Here is a 20,547-nt window from a genome sequence, read left to right on the forward strand (position 1 = left end):
CCCTCAGTCGTCTCTTCTCCAAGCTGAAAAGTCCTAACCTCTTTAGTCTTTCCTCATAGGGAAGTTGTTCCATTCCCCTTATCATTTTAGTAGCCCTTCTCTGTACCTTCTCCATCGCAATTATATCTTTTTTGAGATGCGGCGACCAGAACTGTACACAGTATTCAAGGTGTGGTCTCACCATGGAGCGATACAGAGGCATTATGACATTTTCCGTTTTATTCACCATTCCCTTTCTAATAATTCCCAACATTCTGTTTGCTTTTTTGACTGCCGCAGCACACTGAACCGACGATTTCAATGTGTTATCCACTATGACACCTAGATCTCTTTCTTGGGTTGTAGCACCTAATATGGAACCCAACATTGTGTAATTATAGCATGGGTTATTTTTCCCTATATGCATCACCTTGCACTTATCCACATTAAATTTCATCTGCCATTTGGATGCCCAATTTTCCAGTCTCACAAGGTCTTTCTGCAATTTATCACAATCTGCTTGTGATTTAACTACTTTGAACAATTTTGTGTCATCTGCAAATTTGATTATCTCACTCGTCGTATTTCTTTCCAGATCATTTATAAATATATTGAAAAGTAAGGGTCCCAATACAGATCCCTGAGGCACTCCACTGTCCACTCCCTTCCACTGAGAAAATTGCCCATTTAATCCTACTCTCTGTTTCCTGTCTTTTAGCCAGTTTGCAATCCACGAAAGGACATCGCCACCTATCCCATGACTTTTCACTTTTCCTAGAAGCCTCTCATGAAGAACTTTGTCAAACGCCTTCTGAAAATCCAAGTATACTACATCTACCAGTTCACCTTTATCCACATGTTTATTAACTCCTTCAAAAAAGTGAAGCAGATTTGTGAGGCAAGATTTGCCCTGGGTAAAGCCATGCTGACTTTGTTCCATTAAACCATGTCTTTCTATATGTTCTGTGATTTTGATGTTTAGAACACTTTCCACTATTCCACTATTCACAAATAAAAATAAAATAACAAAACAGCCTTGCAGGTACATTCCTCTCCCTCCCTCAGCATAGAATAAAGTATATTTTGAATAAGGATCTGAAATTTTCCTCAGAATTTTTTAGCAGTCAAGCTGTAGCACTTTTTGCATTTAAAAAAATGAGGGCGCTGTTATCTTGAAGAGGAAGAACTGACAACTTTGTATTTCATAAATTCAGACGAATATATCTAAAGCACTACAATAATGCTGGGGGCTTGGCTGGCCTGTTCAAGTGAAGCCATTGGGCAAGCGTAAAACAGCAGCTTTATTTCCCTTCTCTTCTCCCGCGACAAAACATTTGTACAACCCTGGCCAGATTGTCTTTGAGAGAAAAACCAGTGGGGAAATCAGCAGATTGTTCCTGTAACTGAGAAGACGCAAAAGAAAACAAAATAATACCCAGTTTATACCCCAAGAGGTCGCTAGCGTGGAAATAAAGAGCCCCAAACTGGGGAAGGGGGAGAAGAAAAAAAAGAGAGCGAGAAAACAACTTTCCTCCTACTTGCACAGGAAAAAAAAAAAAAAAAACACCGAAGCCCCAAACCCAGAGTAGGAAAGACGTAATCTGACACCAGAGTTAAATCTGAGGAGGATGGTGGTGCGCGGCGGCAGAGCTGCCGAGAGAGCGGGCTGAGAGGTTCCTGCCGGCTCCGCAGGGTCAGGGGTGAGGCTGCGAGGACACAAAAAAAAAAAGAGATCACCCCCACCCCCGGCAATGCCGAGAGGAGGAGGCAAGGCTCCCGGGCCCCCGCTTCTCCCCTGAGCAGAGCCACAGCAACTCTGCCTTGCCGGGCGGACGGATGTCCTCTCCCTGCCGCTCCGGGCCAGGAGGGGATAAAGGATGAAGAAGAAGGGCGGCGGCGGCGGCGATGCGGCGGGGGAGGGGGCGCGGGGCTGCCCCCCGGGGCTCGTGCGCTGCTCCCTGCGGGATTACGGCGCCTGCCTGGCCACCCTGCTGCTCTTCTGCCTGGGCTCCCTCTGCTACCAGGTGAACGGGGGCCCCCCGCGCCTACTGCTGGAGCTGCGCCGCTACCTGGGTAAGGGGGCTCTATGTCTGTCTGTCTGTCTGTCTGTGTGTGTGAACCCGGCTCTCTCCAGCTTGCCCTGCAGGCGTGCTGAAACTTGTGGCGGTTTATTTCTGCCTTGTCTTCGGAGACCGGGAGGGGGGGCTAGACCCATAGACCCCCAGCTCGCAGGGAACGGCCGTGGCTCCTTCCCTTCCCTCTCTGCCTGTAGGGAGATTTAAAGAACACGTGAGGTTAGCACCCGTACACGTTCCAGTTTTACGCTTCCGACTGAGTACTTGCGAAATTACACGCCAGATTGTCGTACTCTGTGATAGTGTTCTATCATGTTTTTTGGCATTTTTATGTTAAGAAAAAGTTTAAAAGGAGAAAAAAAAGAGCACTTGAGGCGTGGGGGTGCTTCCATCAACTTTCTTTACTCAGCGAGTTTGACCCTGTGGTCACTTCCAACAGGCTGTCGCTTTCTGCCGTGGACTTCGCGTGTGGGCTCTCCCTCCATCCCCGGATCGCAGCCCTTTTAAGATGATTCTCCCCTGGTCCCGGGATGGCCCCTGGAGTGACAGGTCTCCAGGATCACATCCCGGCTGCTGGTCTTTTTCAAATGTTGTGAGAGCGCCAACGGGAAGTGTTTTGGTTTTTTTTTTTTTTTTGTTGTTGTCTGAAATGAGAACTGTTGAGAGAATGAGTCACAATGTATCAATGTGATCTGAATGAAAAATTATCCTGTAGCCTAGAGACAGCATTAAATTCGGATGCCCCCAGGTATTATATTGTGCAAGGCGGTCTTCAGGAGATATGCGCTAAATGTGGTGTTTTTGTCTTGATCTTAAGAATATGGGCTCCCCTCCCCGAATGCAAGGCAGCTTGTGGGGGTCAGAAGAGAAGTGAAACAGAAAGCAGACACATTTTGCTATTGAGACGTCAACCCAGAGGAAAGAGAACATCTGTGAAATAGTAGGGGTACCCCCTCAACCCCTCGCCAAAGTGAAAACAGGCAAAACTGCAGGCTTAGTGAATGTAAGCTGGACTGACATCTCAGGTGCCAGTGGGTGCAGCATCTTCAGGCTCCCCGTTTCCCACCCGCCTACATCCGATCGTCCTGCTTTCCATGAGAAAAAAAAATGGATGCTCCTCCCTTCCGCCGGCAGGAGGAGAGCAGTGCTTCTTACCTGCATCTGCCTCCTCCTCTGTCACCTTCAGTCTGAACGTGCCGTGCCGGCAGGTAGCACTAGACTCCGGGCTCCGGCACACTTCTGACTGCATCGTGAAGTGGGCAGAGACAGAGGCAGTCAGAGCAGGGCCGGATTTAGGCAAAGGCACATGACTAGGGCTCTAAATTCTGAAGGCGCCCAACACACGGGGACTCCCCCACCCCGCTATTCTCCAATTTCCAGGGCAAACCCCCTCCCCCCCCCCCAGTTCTCTGTCTGTGGGTACGGTAATTTTAAATCTGGCCCTGAGGCACGGCTGCCCTGCTCTTGGGAGGGAGGAGGGAGAGGATTCTGTCGAGGGGGGAGGGGGGGGGGGAGAGGAGAGGATCGCATCAACCTGATGTTAAAGTTTGGGATGTTGAAACTTTCCACAGATTTCCATTTATTATCATCTCGAGTTGGTTTATTTTAAAATACGCTTATTTACCCACTGTTAAGCCACAGTGCCCCTGGGCATATGCCTACTGCCGTGGTTAACAGGAAGGCTGAGCGTAAATGTGTGGCAGGAGCTCTCTCCTATGGCCGGACTCGGAGGAGTATCACAGGAACATATTGGGAGTGAGTAAAAGTCACTGCTGCCTAGAACAGACTGATGATATAGGAGAGGTGACAGGAGAAGGGCCCCGTTGGCGTACGCTCATGTTTTGGGAGTAATTCATACCTCCGAAGGCCCTATATTGGTTTCTTTCTTTTTTTTTTTTTCTGTCAAGCCTTTGACAAAATTGCACAGAAAGCCGTGTTTCTGAACACACAATTGGGGAAAAGTACCCCGTTCCGTGCGTTTCGAAAGTGGAAATGCAGAAGGAAAACTCCCCCCCCCCCCCCCCCCCCCCCCTGTTGCACCTGGGTCGTGCAGTTTACGTCGGACCTAGCAAAGTTTTATTCCCCTTTCAGAAAGGGATGCTGTTCGGCGGCATGAATGCGGGGCATGGTTTACAAACCGGGGAAAGCGGAGACTGTGGTGCGCGATTGGAAAGCAAAGGGCAATGTAGGCTTTACGCCTCCTGAAATTCAAGTGCCGCGCGCGTCCTCTCGGGGCTCAGAAGCGCTGCTTGGAATGCCTTGCACGCAGACATTTTATACTTCTAAACATATTTAGGGATTCCCGAAACTTTTTTTTCTTCTTTTTTTTGGCGCGACAACTTGCTATTAAATTGAAGCATGCCCTTCCATGTTTTCTCCGAACCCCAGCCGTGCTGACTTCAGTTCTTGGCCCTGTGTTGTTGTTGTTTGGTTTTGAGAGAGGGGGGTTGTTGGAGGAATGGGGGCAGCTTTTCCTGTGGGTTCTCCGAGAGATCTGTTGTTAGAAAGCAGCGCTGCCAGGCAAATGCGCAAGCGGCTTTGCTTACAACAAGAAATGCTTGTCAGCCTCTCATTCAGGTTGGGCAGCAGGAGAAATGTTTTCATAGCCTCAAGGAAAAGCTATGAGCAGACTATGATGAAATACAAGAAAAGAGGAATAGGGTCTGATCTACCAAGAGCTTTTCGCAGAGCAGGTGAAGGTGTGACTAAACTTTGTATTATTTTTAACTAGAGCTAAAAGATTATTAACAACATCTGCTGGTATTGGGATGGGAATTAGTAAACTAGCTGGTTCCTCTAGATGACCAGACATTTGATTGGTAACATTGGTGGAGGCGTGGTGTACAATAGCTCAGTGTTTCTCAACTCTTCAGGCTATTTCATTTCTCAACAGGCAGCTGCAGTCATTCATTTTCAAGGCTTTGATTCAGTACTAAATCAAAACAATTAGTATTACTCAGGGCCAGAAGTAAGTGATTAGGATCGGTGGAATATAAGCGTTTTCAAGTAGATACATAAAGTGAGTGAGTACCCCCATCATTTCTGGCCTTCCTCCTTATCTGTCCCCTACTCATAGCTCCAACCATCTTTCCTCCTATCCCTTCTCTCCCCATATCCATCTCCACCTTTTGCTTTCTCCATCTCCTCTCCCCGTCACTGTCTCCACATCTCGATTCAGTTCAACTTCATGTTTATGTAGCACTCTCCTCCTTCCTTCCCACATTCTCTCTCACTTTAATTTTAGATTTCTAATCCTGGTTAGTCACTTCAAAGTGGATCACAGTGTGGTTAACTCAGCTGATGAGAATTAAATTCAATTTAAGAAAATCAAGGTCTATAGCACAGCAGTGGTTCCCAACCCTGTCCTGGGGACTCCACCCAGCCAGTCAGTGCATGCAAATTTTCTCTCATGAATATTCATTGTGGATATCCTGAAAACCTGACTGGCTGGGAGGTCCCCAGGACAGGGTTGGGAACCACTGGTCTACAGCCTTCAAAGGTGAGGCACCAGATCTATAGAACTTGCTCCCCTTCCCTATCTGCAAAACATTAATGACTACTTGGACTTTTGACGCCAACTAAAAATATGGCTCTTCGGCTAGCTGACCTGTGCCAACTGAAAATACACTGTAATATATGATTCTGTATTTAGGGGATCATATAATTAAGAGGCTGCCCAATCTCTTAACTATGAGACTCAGAGGATATATGATCAAGAGGTAGACCGTTCATTAAAAATATGATGATTTGAACAACAATGTTCCTGCTTATTAACAATATAGACATAAACTGACCAAATTATATAGCAACCTAGCTCGTCTCTAAACTATAAATTGTGCATTTTTAAGGATGGGGTGGCCAGGCCTTATTTTTGGCTTGCTCATAGACTTTTTCTGGGGATGATATCCTTTTAGCTTCTTGGTCAGGTAAGTTGGGCCAATGTCTCCTGTTGCTTTGAACATGAGGGATACAATGTTTAAAGTTTCCGGTGCAGGGAGATTAAGAGTGAGGAGGCATGCTCTCATTTTCTTTTACCCATGATTTTTCTGGCGAAAGCATTTTGGAGGGCCTGTAGTTTGTTGTCTCTTTAGGAAGTCCCACATTGATGGCATTCCAATAGTCCAAACATGCGAGAACTGATGATTGCATGACGGTTTTGAGGTTGGTTGGCTGCAGGGAGGCACATGCAATTGCTTCACCCATCAGAGGCACCAGAATGCTTTCTTCATTACTGCCAATACTTGGCTATCTATGGACAGAGCAGAGACAAGGATGACACCTCAGCTTTTAACCTCATGTTGTGGATGCAGTGTGACATCATCCATAGTGCATTGCTCTCTCCAGCTCCTTAAACCTTTCATCTCCATTTCTCTCTCCTTCTTTGTCTGTTCCTCATCTCTTTTTCTCTACCTTTCTTTTTCCCCTTCTCTTCTCTTCCCATTAGGTTTATCCCTCCCAGTACCCCTTCAAATTCCACATCTCTGCCTCCGAGGGACGGCATTAGACACATTAGAGCCCACTGCAGAAATCAGAGAATGGACCCAGCCAGTGCCAGGAACCCTGAGCTCTACCTCTGTGACATCACTCAGCTTCACCCAGAGCGACCTTGGTGGCACCCAGGCAATCCCCTTCCTGTCACCCCTTTCCTCCAAAGCCAGCCCACTTCCTTCACTTTGCTTTATCCCTCTTCCTTGTTCTTTTCTCCTATCCACCTTTCCCTTCCAGGTTCTTCACTCCCCATAGTCACCTTCCTGGTTACTTTCTCCTCTTCCTTTCCTTTTCAGGTTTCTCTCTGTCCTCCACTGCCTTGTCAAGTTCTTTTTCCATAACGTTTTGAAAACGTTGGGTTCCTTTCCTCCATCTGCTGCTGTGGAAATTCAGATCAGCAGTGGCGGGGGTGGGTGAGATGGAAGAGCAGGATTTGTTAGGTGGCCAGTGGGACGCGCACCGCTGAACTGCAGATGATCCTCCTCCTTCTCTTAATGATGCCAGCACGGAGCAGGGAAAGTCATCACTTCCCCACAGCAGACTATATCCCCGCTGTCTCCCACCTTTAAACTTTCATGTTTCTTTTTTCCTTTCAAGCAGTCCTCTTCCACCCTGTCATCCCCTGCAGTGCCTCAAGGGTATTGGTGCAGTGAGAAGCTGTGATGGTTGACTTCCTGTCACGATTAGGCATTTGCATTCATTGCTCCATTTGTTTGATTTGTTTTGGCGGTGCACGCATATCTGATGAATGGATAGCGTGCACGCCATTTATCAGATATGTGCGTACTGCTGAAATGAATGGAACAGCAAATGCACATGCCTAGTCACTATTTCATGGCTTTTTAAATGCGGATTATTTTATTAAAAAAATTAATTTATTTAAAACATATTATTTTCTGCTTAAAACAAGCCAGCCATGGCTAAGCAGATTTTATCAAATGATACCTCTGATAAGTCAAACTTCTGATTATCTATCTCTCTCTATATATATCTAATGCACTTAGGAGGAAGTGGTGTCTGTCTGTCTGTTCAGAAGGTTCATCTGCGTACTTCTCCCAGTAGCCTCAGAGGTGGACTCCAGAGGACACCGTGAGCCACATCGGCGTTAGCTTTCACAAACTCTGCACTCTTTTTAGCTGCGGAGGACCTGAAGGTTCACTTTCATACTTTTCCCAGCAGGGTACACTGTGAGCCATCTAGGTTTCAGCTTTTACAGCCCCTGCATTCTTTCTAGTAGCAGAGACCCAAAAAGCTCATCGGCATATTTTTCCCAGCAGCCCCAGTAGAGGATGCTAGGCTTCAGTTCCCACCGTCTAACTGCCACAATAAAGGGAATTAGTTCACAAAAAGGGTTGATACAGTGCGTAACTGGGTAGTTATAAATAGATTTAATTGTAGTTGGTAGAGGATCACTAAAAGACTAATATAAAATAAACTAGTAGATTAAAAGTGTGTTAGATTAGTTTGAACATTCCTACTTCCGTAGAAATTTTAAATTGCTAACAACTGAACAAAATTAAGATGCAGACAGTAGTCCAGCAGTGAGATGGGGGCTATCCAGTCTTTTACTAGTTGCTGAGAGGTTGAATGTGAGCTCTCGATGCAAAGAGCTCCTAGCCCTCAGAAAACAAGTCCAGTATCTAGAGACTAGAGTGACTGGGGGCTCAGGCTGGTGGTGGGGGGACAGGCTGTGCTGTGGTTGAGGGAAGGGGTCAGCCTTGGGGGGGGGGGGATATGTGCTGGGCCAGGGGGAGGGCTTTGACCTGGGGGGGGGGGCTAGCTGTGCTGGGGCTGAGGGGGAGTGCAGGCTGTGCTGCTGGAGGGTGAGGGCAGGCTAAGTTGGGCCTGGGACTGCAGGGGTGGGAGCAGGTTATGCTAGGGCTGGAGGGGGAAAGGCAGGTTATAAGGGCTGGGCAGGCTGTGCTGGGGCTGGATGTAGGCGAAGGCTCCTCATTGAAGGCTCCGTGGAATATCAATGGTTGGCTGTGATAGACTGGGGCTGGAAGGGGTAGTCTGGGCTAAGGGAGGTGGAGAAAGGCAGGCTGTAATGCCCCTGGGGCTGCAGGGAGGAGGGAGGGCAGGCTGTGATTGGGCTGTCATGGAGGGCGAGTCCTAAGAGCCTCTGGGTAAATTCCACAGGTGTCAGATAGTATTTATTACATTTCTAGCCCACTTTTCCATTTTTAGCTCAAAGCAGTTACAGTAAAAATGTCAGAGATTTAAACTACAGAATTTTTATTTTTGTCCTTTTGTAGCTGATATCTCTTCTTCAGTTATGGTGATGATATTAAAATCTGTTTTCAGCACCATAAGTGAAACGGATCTCTATTTTATTCTGGCGTTTCCCACCCCCTCCATTTTTCTTCTCTTTTGAGCTACTTTCATCATCTCCTGAAAGCAGGCTTTGATCCTGCTTAGCAGCAAGCTGCTGTTGCCCCCTAGGGCATGGCTGGTAATTGACTCTGACAGGTTCACAATGCTGGAGAAATTTGCAGCATTGATGACTGAACCCTATGTCACCATGAGGTTAGTATGATCCAGTCCTGATTTTCTAACACCCATTTTGTTAAATTTTCTGTGCATTCAAGTGCTCTAACACAGCAACCGCGCTACTTTAACCCTCATAATAACATAGTAAATGGTGGCAGATAAAGACTAAAATGATCCATCTTGTCTTCTCAGCAAGTTTTTTTTTTTTTAGGGTAGAAATAGCCGCTCCATGCAGTTTGCCCCATGCAGAAATGTAAATTTTAGTTGTAATATTCTCCAGCATGTAGGGATCCTTTGTGTTTGTCCCACACCCTTTTGAATTCCATTACCATTCTTGTCTTCACCACCTCTTCCGAGAGGGCATTCCATGTGTCCATCACCCTTTCCATGAAGAAATATTTCCTAGCAATGTTCTTGAGTCTTCGCCCTTAGAACTTCATAAAACCCCTAGTTTTATAACTTCCTTTCCTTCGGGAAAGATTTGATTTTTGTGCCTCATTAATTCCTTTCAGGCGTTTGAAAGTCTGTATCATATCTCCCCTGTCTTTCCTCTCTTCCAGGGTATACATGTTTAGGTCTTTAAGTCTCATCTCATAAGTCTTTCCCTGCAGACCCCACACTATTTTGGTTGCCTTTTTCTGGACTGTTTCCATTCTGTCCCTATCCTTTTTGAGATGTGATCTCCAGAACTGAACCTCACCAAGGACTTCTACAGGTGCATTATCACTTCCTTTTTCCTGCGGGTTATTCCTCTCTCTATGTAGCCCTGCATCCCTCTGGCCGTAGCCACTGCCTTGTCACATTGCTTCACTGCCTTCAGATCATCAGACATTATCACCCCAAGGTATCTCTCGTATTCCGTGCACATCAGTCTCTCACCCTATGACAAATACAACTCCTTTGGATTGTCGTATCCCAAATGCATGACTCTGTACTTCTTGCCATTAAATCCCAACTGCCAAACCTTCGACCACTCTTCAAGCTTTCCTAGGTCACTTCTCCTTCTGTCTACCCATTCAGGTTTGTCCAGTTTGTTGCAGATCTTAGTGTCATCTGCAAAAAGACAAACTTTACCTTCTAATACCTCTGCAATATCACTCACAAAAATATTGAACAGAACCGATCCCAGAACATATTCTTAAGGAACTCCACTTTTCACTCGTCTTTCTTGAGAGTAGGTTGTATTTACCACCACTCGCTGACATCTGTCAGTTAGCCAATTTGTAATTCATTCCATCATCTTGGGACCCACTCCCAGGCTTCTCATTTTATTCATGAGCCTCCTGTGCGGGACCATATCAAAAGCCTTGCTGAAATCCAAGTAAATCACATGGAGTGCTCTTCCTTGATCCAATTCTTTAGCCACCCAATCAAAAAAAATCAATCAGATTTGTTTGATATGACCTTACTCTGGGAAAACCATGTTCTCTTAAATCCTGTAACCCATTGTATTGTAGATAGTTCATTATTCTTTCCTTTAGCAGTTTCTTCATTAATTTTCCCATCACTGAGATAAGACTAAATGGCCTGTGGTTTCCCTGCTACCACTTCTGTGAAGCGGGACCACAACCACCCTTCTCCAATTCTGCAGCACTAATCCAGTCTCTGAGGATCTATTGAACAGGTTCTTCAGTTGATCCACCAGCATTTCTTGGAGCTCCCTTAGTATCCTGAGATACTAAATGATGGCAGTAATTGTAGTACTGTTCTGAAATCATTTGTCTCTACTATCTGTGAATGATTTCAGAACAGTACTACAATTACTCATCTTTTTCAACACTGACTACTGTAATTCTAGGTTACTCGGCTTTCCGACCTCAACACTGCGTCCTCTGCAAGTGCTACAAAATTCAGCAGCAAGAATACTGACAGGAAAAACAATAAATTTGATCATATCACTCCTGTATTGGTTTCCCTTCATTGGCTCCTGATAAAACAGCGAATTGAATTTAAAGTCTTATGCCTATTACATAAAATCATTTATGGCAAGCAAATAGATTGGCTAAATACAGCGATTTGACTACATGTTCCAGAAAGAAACCTCAGATCAGCCGGTAAGGGGTTATTAACTATCCTTTCCATAAGAATGGCCCACCTTAGTGACGTTTGAGCCAGAGCCATTTCCCTAGCAGGCCCCAAGATCTGGAACTCTTTACCTCCTCTATAACTTACACAATCCAATCTGAAATTATTTCGATCAAGCTTGAAAACCTGGCTATTCGCCAAAGCATTCAAGAAATCGAACTAGCTTATGAATAGATGCTTTGTAAAGGATAACTCTCTTTTTTATATTTATTTCATGCCTTGCTTTTACAAAGTTTTTTAAATTTATTATTTTTCTTTTGAACTTACTGAATTATTCACTGTTATTACTGTACTGCTATATTCAGTTGTAAACCATTATGATGGTTCTACCGAATGGCGGTATATAAAACCAATAAATAATAATAATATATTTCATCTGACCCCCATGACCTTTCCACTTTCAATTTTGCTAGTTCCACTGAAACATTCTGTTCTGTAAATGGGGATGAACCTACCCCATTCTCATCTGTATTCTTGGAACCAGCAATGGTCCTTCTCCAACGTCTTCCTTAATGAAAACCGAACTGAAGTTTTGTTTAATATTTCTTCTTTTTCCAAACCTTGGTCCTTGACTCCTTTCAAACTTTCAGTGCAACCTCTGGCCTGCCTCCTTTCTCTGATTATATCTAAAAAATGTTTTGCACCACTCTTTACCTCTTTGGCATTTTTTTCTTCCACCTGAATCTTTGCTATCCCGATTTCTTTCCGCGTTTCCTTCAGCTTCATCGGGTATTCTTTCCTGTGTTCCTCTTTTTTAGTTCATTTGTACTTTTTGAAAGCTGATCTTTATTTTCTCAGCCACCTCCTTGGAGAACCAGATCGGTTTCCTTTTTATCTTATTTTATTTACCATTCATACATACAGGTTTGTTGCCTTTTAATTTGGCCCACTGTTGATCCACTTCAGCCATCTCCTCCCAGCCTTCTAGATTCTCCTCAAAGTATGTTGCTATTTTACCAAAGTCTGTGTTTTTTAAACCCAGGGCTTTGATCTTCATGTGATTTCCCTCCCTCTTGGCTGTTATATCAGACCATACTCTGATGATCACTTGGGCCAGGGTTTGAGCCATGTCTTGACACTGTCTATATCAGTGGTCCCCAACCCTGTCCTGGGGACCCCCCCAGCCAGTCGGGTTTTCAAGATATCTACAATGAATATGCATGAGAGAAAATTTGCATGCACTGCCTCCATAACATGCAAATTTTCTCTCATGCATATTCATTGCGGATATCCTGAAAACCCGACTGGCTGGTGGGCCCCCAGGACAGGTTTGGGGACCACTGGTCTATATGACGTAGCCTTTTCTTCCCCTTTCCATGAACAGGTAACACTTCTGAAAGGCAATAGTCTTCCCCAGATTCAGGAAATCTCTCTTTAGTTGCATTAGTTATCGGGTTTGCATTTCTACCAGTTGAGGATCCTGGAAGGCATTTCACTATTGTGCTCCCCTCGTTGAATTCCCAAATTAGTCCCTCAGCAATTGGCTGCAAGATAGAAAACCAAGACTGGACTAGATTCTCTTGGCAATATGAACTTTGGCTAGAAAAATACCAGTACAAATATCCTGTACAATATCACAATATTTCCTAGCTTTGTAGACTATTTTCTATCACTGGAGGCACCTATAGCTATCCATTTCTATCCATAATTTCAACCATTTTTGTACTGGCTTTCTAAACGTTTTTTGCCAGGTCCTTGTACCTAATGTTTATATAAGCTTGCAACAATAGCAATAACAAAGCTTTGTTCAGCTCATTCTTTCTATTCTAAGTGTCCAAGGCAAGTTACAACACTGAAAGCAATCACATAGAAATAAAAAAGAAGAAAAACTGATACATAATGAATCATATCTGGGAACTCTCTGGATTTGACCTGAAATGGAATTGCTGGGTTTCCGGGCCAACACCTAAAACATCTGGCTGCCCTTTTTCTGCTGCTAGTGAAGCATCCTGTGCAGCTGCACAGACTGGAAGACATCTGATTGGCCTGCACAGGCCTATTGGAGGCCTCCTTCCTTTCTCCTGCCCCACAGGCCAGTCGGAGGCCTCCTCCCTTCTTCCTGTCTTTCTGATTAGCCTGTGCTGGCAGGAGGCATGGAGGAGGCCACTGGCCCATAGGGGTAGAAATAAGGGGGAATCCCATCGGCCCATAGCAGGATTAAGAGAAGGCAAGGCAGGAAGAAGGGGGTTGTCCCATCGGCTTATAGTAGGAGCAAGGTATGGCATGGCTGGAAGAAGAAGGAGTCTCCATTGGTGGTGGGGGCCCTAATGTCTTTGCTGCCATTGGTGGATTTGGGATGGGGAAAGAAAGTTAGTGAATGTGGGGGAGAGAATGTATGTGAGGGGAATGTGTATTTGTCTGTGTGGGTGAGTAGGTGAGAATGAGAGGAGTGTGTAAAAATGAGCATGTATGTGTGTGAGAGAGAGCATGAGAATGAACATATGAGTGTGTTAGTGTGCATGTATGAAAAAATAGAAAGCTTGTACGCATGCTGCCTGACCTGTGTCCTCAAGCCCCATCCCCTGCTAATCGCTGAAAATCTCAGGGTGACTGTAAATCAAAAGTTCCCAGGTATGATAATGATGACATTTGAAAAACATAAACATAAATGATAATAGAATAAGCAAATAAAACCAAGTTAGTAATAACTTTCCTCAAAGACCCAGCTCAAGAAGTCACCATTCAGTAGCATTTAACCAGACAACTCTGGCTAAATGAAAATTTGGGCACTTATCCAGATAAATTCTAGCTGGATATCCTGCACACACAAGGCACTTAATATTAATTTATTTACTGCTTCATTTACTGCTGATTGGTCCATTCACTGTCACATGTCAGTGAAAGGACCATTCCCTTTTCAGAAGGCTATCTTGAAAGGGTCTTGGTATTTTCTCCCCTGCTGGGGGTGGGGGAGGGAGCACTGGTCAGACTGTTGTGGGCGCACAGCCACTTCTCCTGGGTGCCCGATGGAGAGCGCGCTAGGGATGCACAAATTATCCATTGCGCGTCTCTCTTAGCGCAGCAGCTCATTTGTGAATTGCATCGAGTGCCCAGGAGATATAGATGTGCGTGCATGAGTTCAAAAAATGTGCGTCCACTTTGGATGCATGTTTTTTTACGTGCATGATATTGAGTATGCATGCAAGCCATCCACTAAGATTTAATGAGAAGGCAGCGAGGTGCCCATACCCCACCAGAAGGAACCTGACCACAAAGTGGCGCTAGAGGCATGGCAGGCTGTGGCAGAGCTCATTCCACCTTCAACATAAATTCCAGGAAAAGGAAATCATTTTTCCCCAAAATGGGAAGAAGGCACCTTTCTAACCCAGTCCATAAACAATAAGGCCCAAAGGTCGTCTTTTTCCAAAAATAAGAGGGTCAAAACAAGAGTAGGGACAGCATTATCCTACCTCCTAAAAATCCACAACCTAAGATGATGTCTCTGATTTCTTTAGAACCAGGACACTACCAATACAGCAGCCCACCGTGAGGGAGCCGTAAATCACTAGGGATACTTCTCTTCTAGCTACACAGATGAAATGCTTGTCTTAGCAGTGTTCCAGTAGGACTTTACATGCGTATTAAAGATGCTGTTCAAAACTATATTTTCTTGTATTTTTTAAAAGTAGGGGATATAGTCAAAATAAAAAAGGGGACATTTTGGGGCCGATGCCCTGAAACTTGCACCAAAAACTTTTTAGCATGCACCTATGAAATTGTTAAATGCAGACTTCTCTCCTTTCCCCCTTCTGCCTCCTCTCTCTTTCTCTCCCCCCCCCCCCCACCTCCTCCTTCCTCTGTTTCTCTCTCTCACTGACCTTCTTCTCACTCTTTCCTCCTCCATCTGTCCTCTGTTCCACTGACCATCAACTTCTCTGGCAGCCCCAGCTCCTGCATCTTGAAACCCAGGATGCATCCTATTAGCTGAGCCTTTGAAATAACATGTGCGTTAAAAAGCTTAGCACCTGATTGGAGGCAGATATTACATTTGTAGGCCTTTGCAGGAGCACACTAATGTAGTGTGTTGAAGAGAGCATGCCACTCTATTTCCTGCACTGACTAATACCTAGTTTGCATCTAATGTTCTGTAGTTCACTTGTGTGCTAATGACTTCTGGAACTGATTTGTGTGCACTCTGGAGCCTTAGTGCATAGCTTGCTATTCCAAGTGCAAACCAAATGGCATAGAGTGCATGCTAAGCTTTTTAGTGCATATGCTCCCTTATGCCAAAAAAGGAAGAAAATTAATTTATCATGAGGGAAAAAATCAAGGAGACCTGGCAATTAAACCCATAGAGCAAGCAATGGAGCCTCCCCCTAACCCCTAAAAAAAGGCAAACATATACTATGAATAATCTAGAAAGCTCTGCTGTTTTACTATAGGAAGTGCAGAGGAAAGGATAATGACCCAGGAGGAATGAGATGTTCAGGAATGGAGTGTTTCAGAGAATTCTCTGCAATGTCAGACAGTTTGTGTGTGCCTGGGGACTATTTTTCTGCCTAGCATGCTGCTTTCTAATGGCCCTTTAGGAACAGGTTGAACCTAGAGGGTTGGTGTCATCGCTGGCAGACTGACAGTTCTTCTCATCAAGGAAAACAGTTTGGAAAACATGAGTGCCGGAAAGCTTGAGCCCTGCACTCTCTCACATCATTTTTACTTAAGGATATATGGATCTTTCCACGTGAAGGCCATCTCTGATGTCCAAATGTAATTTTGCTTTTCTGTTACAAGGCACGTCAGACATCCATTCTGAGGACGTACGTAATCCATGCAGACACAGACCTCCCCCCCTCCCCACCCCCTGTAAGGGTCTTCCTTTAGGAAAAGGGGCAGACCTTCAGGCACTGCAGAGACCTGGCAGACTCGGTGCAGTCCCGGTGGTTCTCCCGGGTAGGGGAGAAGCAACTTGCTTGTAGACCCAAAGGGATCAGATTCACACTCGCTCGAATACTCTGCACATACAGATTGGTTGTTCCAGACCCTAGAGAAAAGCTTCCTGAAGCAAAATATATAAAAAAACGTAGGAGAGAAAATCCTCTTCCAGAAATACAGTCTCTCAAAACTATACAAAACAGAGCAGCAGATAGCAGTAAGCAGTTCCAGGTGTCCCTTGGGCCTGTCTTGCCTCCCAGACTTTCCCACAGTCAATGTGGAATCCTATTACAGACTCTCCCTTGTACCTGGGAGCGCTGCCACCCCTCAGTAATGGCTCCACTCGCCTTCACATTTAATCTCTTGTCCTGTGCTTTTGGAACTTGTCTGGTTTTTTTTTAAATCCAGGACTTAATTAAATAGTTGGTTCAATTAGTAGAACATATGATATGCTGGACGCATTTGGGGAGGGCAGTGAAAAAGACATTTCTGTGGGTAAAGCACTGTTTGATAATTGCCCACACTCTCTAGGTGGATAAAAGCCGGCCCATATGTCAACAACCTATCTTATAGGCGTTCCTTGGACAGGATTAGGGCGGGGGAGGCAGTTATGCATGCTGTTTTATCTTCAAAATAAGTGCCGGTACAAATAGCAGGCCCAGACTTATGCAGGTACTTTTCAGGGTGCAACAACTGAAGCAAAACCGCATGGGAAAAAAGCTGCCCATGGACTCTGCTAGACTATGGGTAGTTTATTTATCTAGCCCACATGCCCATAAAATTTGTTGCTAATCTTCCACTGCTGAAACATTGGCTGATGTCTTTTAACCAAGCCTTTAAGGTGACTGATTATTTAGCATGTGAAACATTATTATTATTATTTTTTTTTTTTTTTGCCTTTTTGACATCCATTATCACCGTGTTATTTTTGTACCCATTTTAGCAAGTATAGGTTGAAAGAAGACTCATTAAGTCCTCAACATTCTACTAATTGCCAGAATTACCTGGTAATTCAGAGGAAGATGGGGGGGGGGGGGGGGAAAAAAGCTCTCACTCTGTACTTCTGTGGACAGGCCTGAAAAGATGCTGAAAAGAATTCCTTCCTGCCTCCACATCTGGCGAGCAGCTTTAATCCTCAGATCGGCACTTTTTTTGCATAAAGTGCATTTGCTTCATCATTCCCACCAGTTAGTTAGTTCTCTTTTCCTCTAAACTCTACTCCAGTCATCTTTTAAAGTTATTTGCTATTGTAGCCTTGACAGCTTCAGTTAAGGACATGCTACGTTTGTTTATTGATTTTTACATACCGTTGTCTTAGTCAGGACCTTCACAACGGTTTACAATCAAGGCGGAAGAGAGAAAATGCAATCATTCAATTTAAAAATGATTACATATACCAATTAAATAGTTAAAAGTAAAAAAAAACACAAAGTATAAAAATACTTAAAAGGTATAGGCGATCACCATAAGAGCATGATAGGAAAATAAAAGACAGTTATAAATATCCTAAATACCGTAAAAGCCTGTTTTGTAATGTCACCCCTCTTTGGGTAAAAGAATCGTTTTTTGTATGTAAGAACATAAGAATGGGTGGAGAGATAAATTTCCCCTTAGTCCAAGAAGATGTACCCTTGTTCTGTTTTCACTTTTGGGATATAAATGTAGAGGCCCTTTGGGTTCTCCACTAGATGGCCCTAACAATGGAGCAAACCATTTGCCACAGCGCCCCTGGGTGGTGGCTGCAGTGATAGGCTCCAAGCTGCTCAAGAGGAGGCGGCATCAGAGTTCTGTGTGGCATTTTTAGTTGGCCATCGGAGGAGAAGGAGCTGTTTTTCCTATCCCTGGTGAGCTAGATCTTACACCCCTGGGCTATCCCAGGGGTGTAAGGAAGTGAGAAGACCTGCTGTGCCATCTCACATCCAATGTGCGGACAGTGGTGACTGTGTTGTGGAGGTATCTGCTGTTCCCACTCACTCCACCAGTGGACAGGCAGTGGTGATTATGTTTGAGGGGCTGAGTATTTTTTTAAAGAGTTTTTTGCCTTGTTGCTTTGTGAGTAAGTTTTATCTGTTCCTTCCCAAGAGGGTGGAAAAGAAGAGGGTTTTTCCCTGCCATTCTTCTAGGGGCCCTTCGTCCATCTGAAAAAAGGGAACTGTGAGTAAGAGTTGTTTTTTTTTTTTTTCCCCTCTGGAGACCCCTACTGGAGTCGTCACACCAGGAAAAGAGAAGTTGAAGGTGTTGGAAGGTCTGGAGAAGAGTAGTGTGTTGTTTTGGGAAAAGCAATTCCGCCCACGTCAACTGGGATTCTTACTTTTCCATGCCCTGCAGGGTGAGATACTCCTGGGACTCCAAATACTGAGAAGTTCTGGAAATCCGAGTCTGGACACGGATGTGAAGGAAGAAATGTGTATGGTGCCAGTTAATTGCATCTGCAGAATTTTAATGTTGGAACACTTATCCAGAGCATTCAGCCTGTTTATTCTGCATACCCACACTTCTACATCTTGTTCCCTCTGATACAGCACCCACAGCAAGTTACTTACTACAGCTTAGGCCCTGGAGATCTATTCTCCCCCACCCCCTTTTCGAATAATCCATGCCCTGAAGCTGTTGAGACTATATGGGGACTGATTTTGATCCCTGCTTTCCCAGATAATACCAGAAGAGAGGCTACATAAAGATCACTTGGAGGATCCCTGTTGTGGCCACTGCTGTATTGGGACAGTGCAGTTAAATTCTCTCTCAATTGTCTTATTTTCCTAAGGTAAATAACCTCCGTTTATAATCTTGTAGCATATGCAAGCCCTTGTCTTCCCTTTTTTTTACAGCTTAGTGGCCCTTTTGGGAAAATATTCTGACATTTGGCTCTCCTGTTGAAGGACAGTTGTCCTAAGGTGAGTTGACGGGCCTGTATTTGTCAGTAGGCACACTAGTCCTGTGCCTAGGGCGGCAAAAATCTGAAGGCAGCAGGCTGCTGCCTTCCAGCTGTGCTGCATATCAGGCAGCACAGAGCAGCCTTCTGCTTCTTGATCCAGCTCCTCCCCTCCCCTCCCAGGCAGCCTATAAGGAACAGGAGAGGAGAGGGTAAGCCTGGAGCAGACATAGCAGAGCAAAGAAGAGCTACTCTGTTCCATAATCCAGCCCTTCCCCCTTCTGCCATTCAGGGACAGGAGGGGAAGGTATGATCCTGGAGCAGACTGAGCAAAGGGGGTTCATTTTGGGGAGGTTAGGAGGCGGATCATTAGGGGGTGAGGAGAGAGGCTGGGGGATGAGGGGATTGGCTGTGAGAGGAGAATGGGGATGGGGCGGTATTTGGATGTGGGAGAGAGAAAAGATTGGTTCCGGGGTGAGTGTGTGTGTGTGTGTGTGTGTTTGCGTGTTTTGCCAGAATGCGTGGAAGGTAAGAGAATGGATGCAACGGTGAGTAGTATAGGAGCACAATAGGAACATCTGCCTCTTCCAGCTACCTCCTGCCCCCCTACTCCCACCCACCACATTTCAGATCTTCTTTCCTTTTGACCTTGGATTCTGTCCCCCAGATCCTGGAACGTCCCTTCCTTTTTACCTCTCCCTTCTCCCCAGATCCTGGAACCCACTTCCAGGCCTGCTACTTGGGAAGGGGCAGTACTTTAATGATTACTATAGTCCTTAGAAAATCCTACTGGATAAACGGACTGCTATAGAACGCTATACAGACAGTAACACTAGGAGAATTCCTCACCCGGGCACACGCACAGAACGTAGACCGACCCTTACATAATACAAAATACAGTAAGGGAGTACAAATGGGAAACAGAAACATGCAGACAGAAAAAAATGAAATGGAAACCCCAAGAAACCAGACTCTCGTGCAGCATAACACCAGAGAAAGAGAAACAGATGCATTTCTTCCTGTACTAAGCAAAATTACAAAGATGTAAAAAATGCACATTCCCGAAGATGACACATTCCATGCCCTAAAACCTGAAAATAAAACATGTTCTTTTCTATCTTGTGATGGCAGCAGCTGCAGCCAGATCCAGACCAGGTTTAGAGGTGCATGCAGAAGCAGGGTGACAAATCCTATGTATTTATTTGGGGGGGCGTGACTTGCGACCCCATAGCAACGCTCCTGAGTTGGGAGCATTTTTAACGTTTGTAATGTTCCAGAAGGCTACAGTTATCACACAGCATCTCAAACAAAATTGCCAGTGGGGCAGTTTGTTTGGCTACATTGTTTGTTTGTGTTTGATGGTCCAAGCTCACAGTGTGGCCTCCCAGTTCCCTGAGCCGGGTTACCCCTTTTTGGAATATTAGACGGGGCCTATAAGCGAGCTGTGCAGGTCAACAGAGATGTTACGCTTTAACCCCTCCGAAAAAGAACCAGGGAGCACCAGTTGGTTTGTGGGCTCCCTTTATTCCTCCAGCACTCCTCTTGTGAAGAACAGTGCATCCTTACGTTGAGAAGTATTATAGTTACTCAAAAGTTTTCAAAGGCTTACTGATTTTTGCCTTCAGATAGGGAAATCAGTCCTGCCTGTAGGTTTCTATGTGGGGTGGGGGGTACAAACAGTATCTA

At 45.0% G+C, this 20,547-nt stretch overlaps 1 protein-coding gene across 1 annotated transcript in view; it reads left to right on the top strand.

The window, feature by feature from the left end:
• Positions 1-1,552: 1,552 nt before the first annotated feature.
• UST (uronyl 2-sulfotransferase) overlaps positions 1,553-20,547 on the top strand; it is a 615,337-nt gene continuing 596,342 nt past the window's right edge. The window contains exon 1 of the mRNA XM_029594058.1: positions 1,553-2,052. Within this exon, the coding sequence (XP_029449918.1) occupies positions 1,857-2,052 (196 nt within the window). The 5' untranslated portion in view covers positions 1,553-1,856. The remainder of the gene's footprint in view (positions 2,053-20,547) is intronic.

This window comes from Rhinatrema bivittatum, chromosome 3 (assembly GCF_901001135.1).
Source record: "Rhinatrema bivittatum chromosome 3, aRhiBiv1.1, whole genome shotgun sequence".
In the NCBI taxonomy this organism is placed as follows: domain Eukaryota; kingdom Metazoa; phylum Chordata; class Amphibia; order Gymnophiona; family Rhinatrematidae; genus Rhinatrema; species Rhinatrema bivittatum.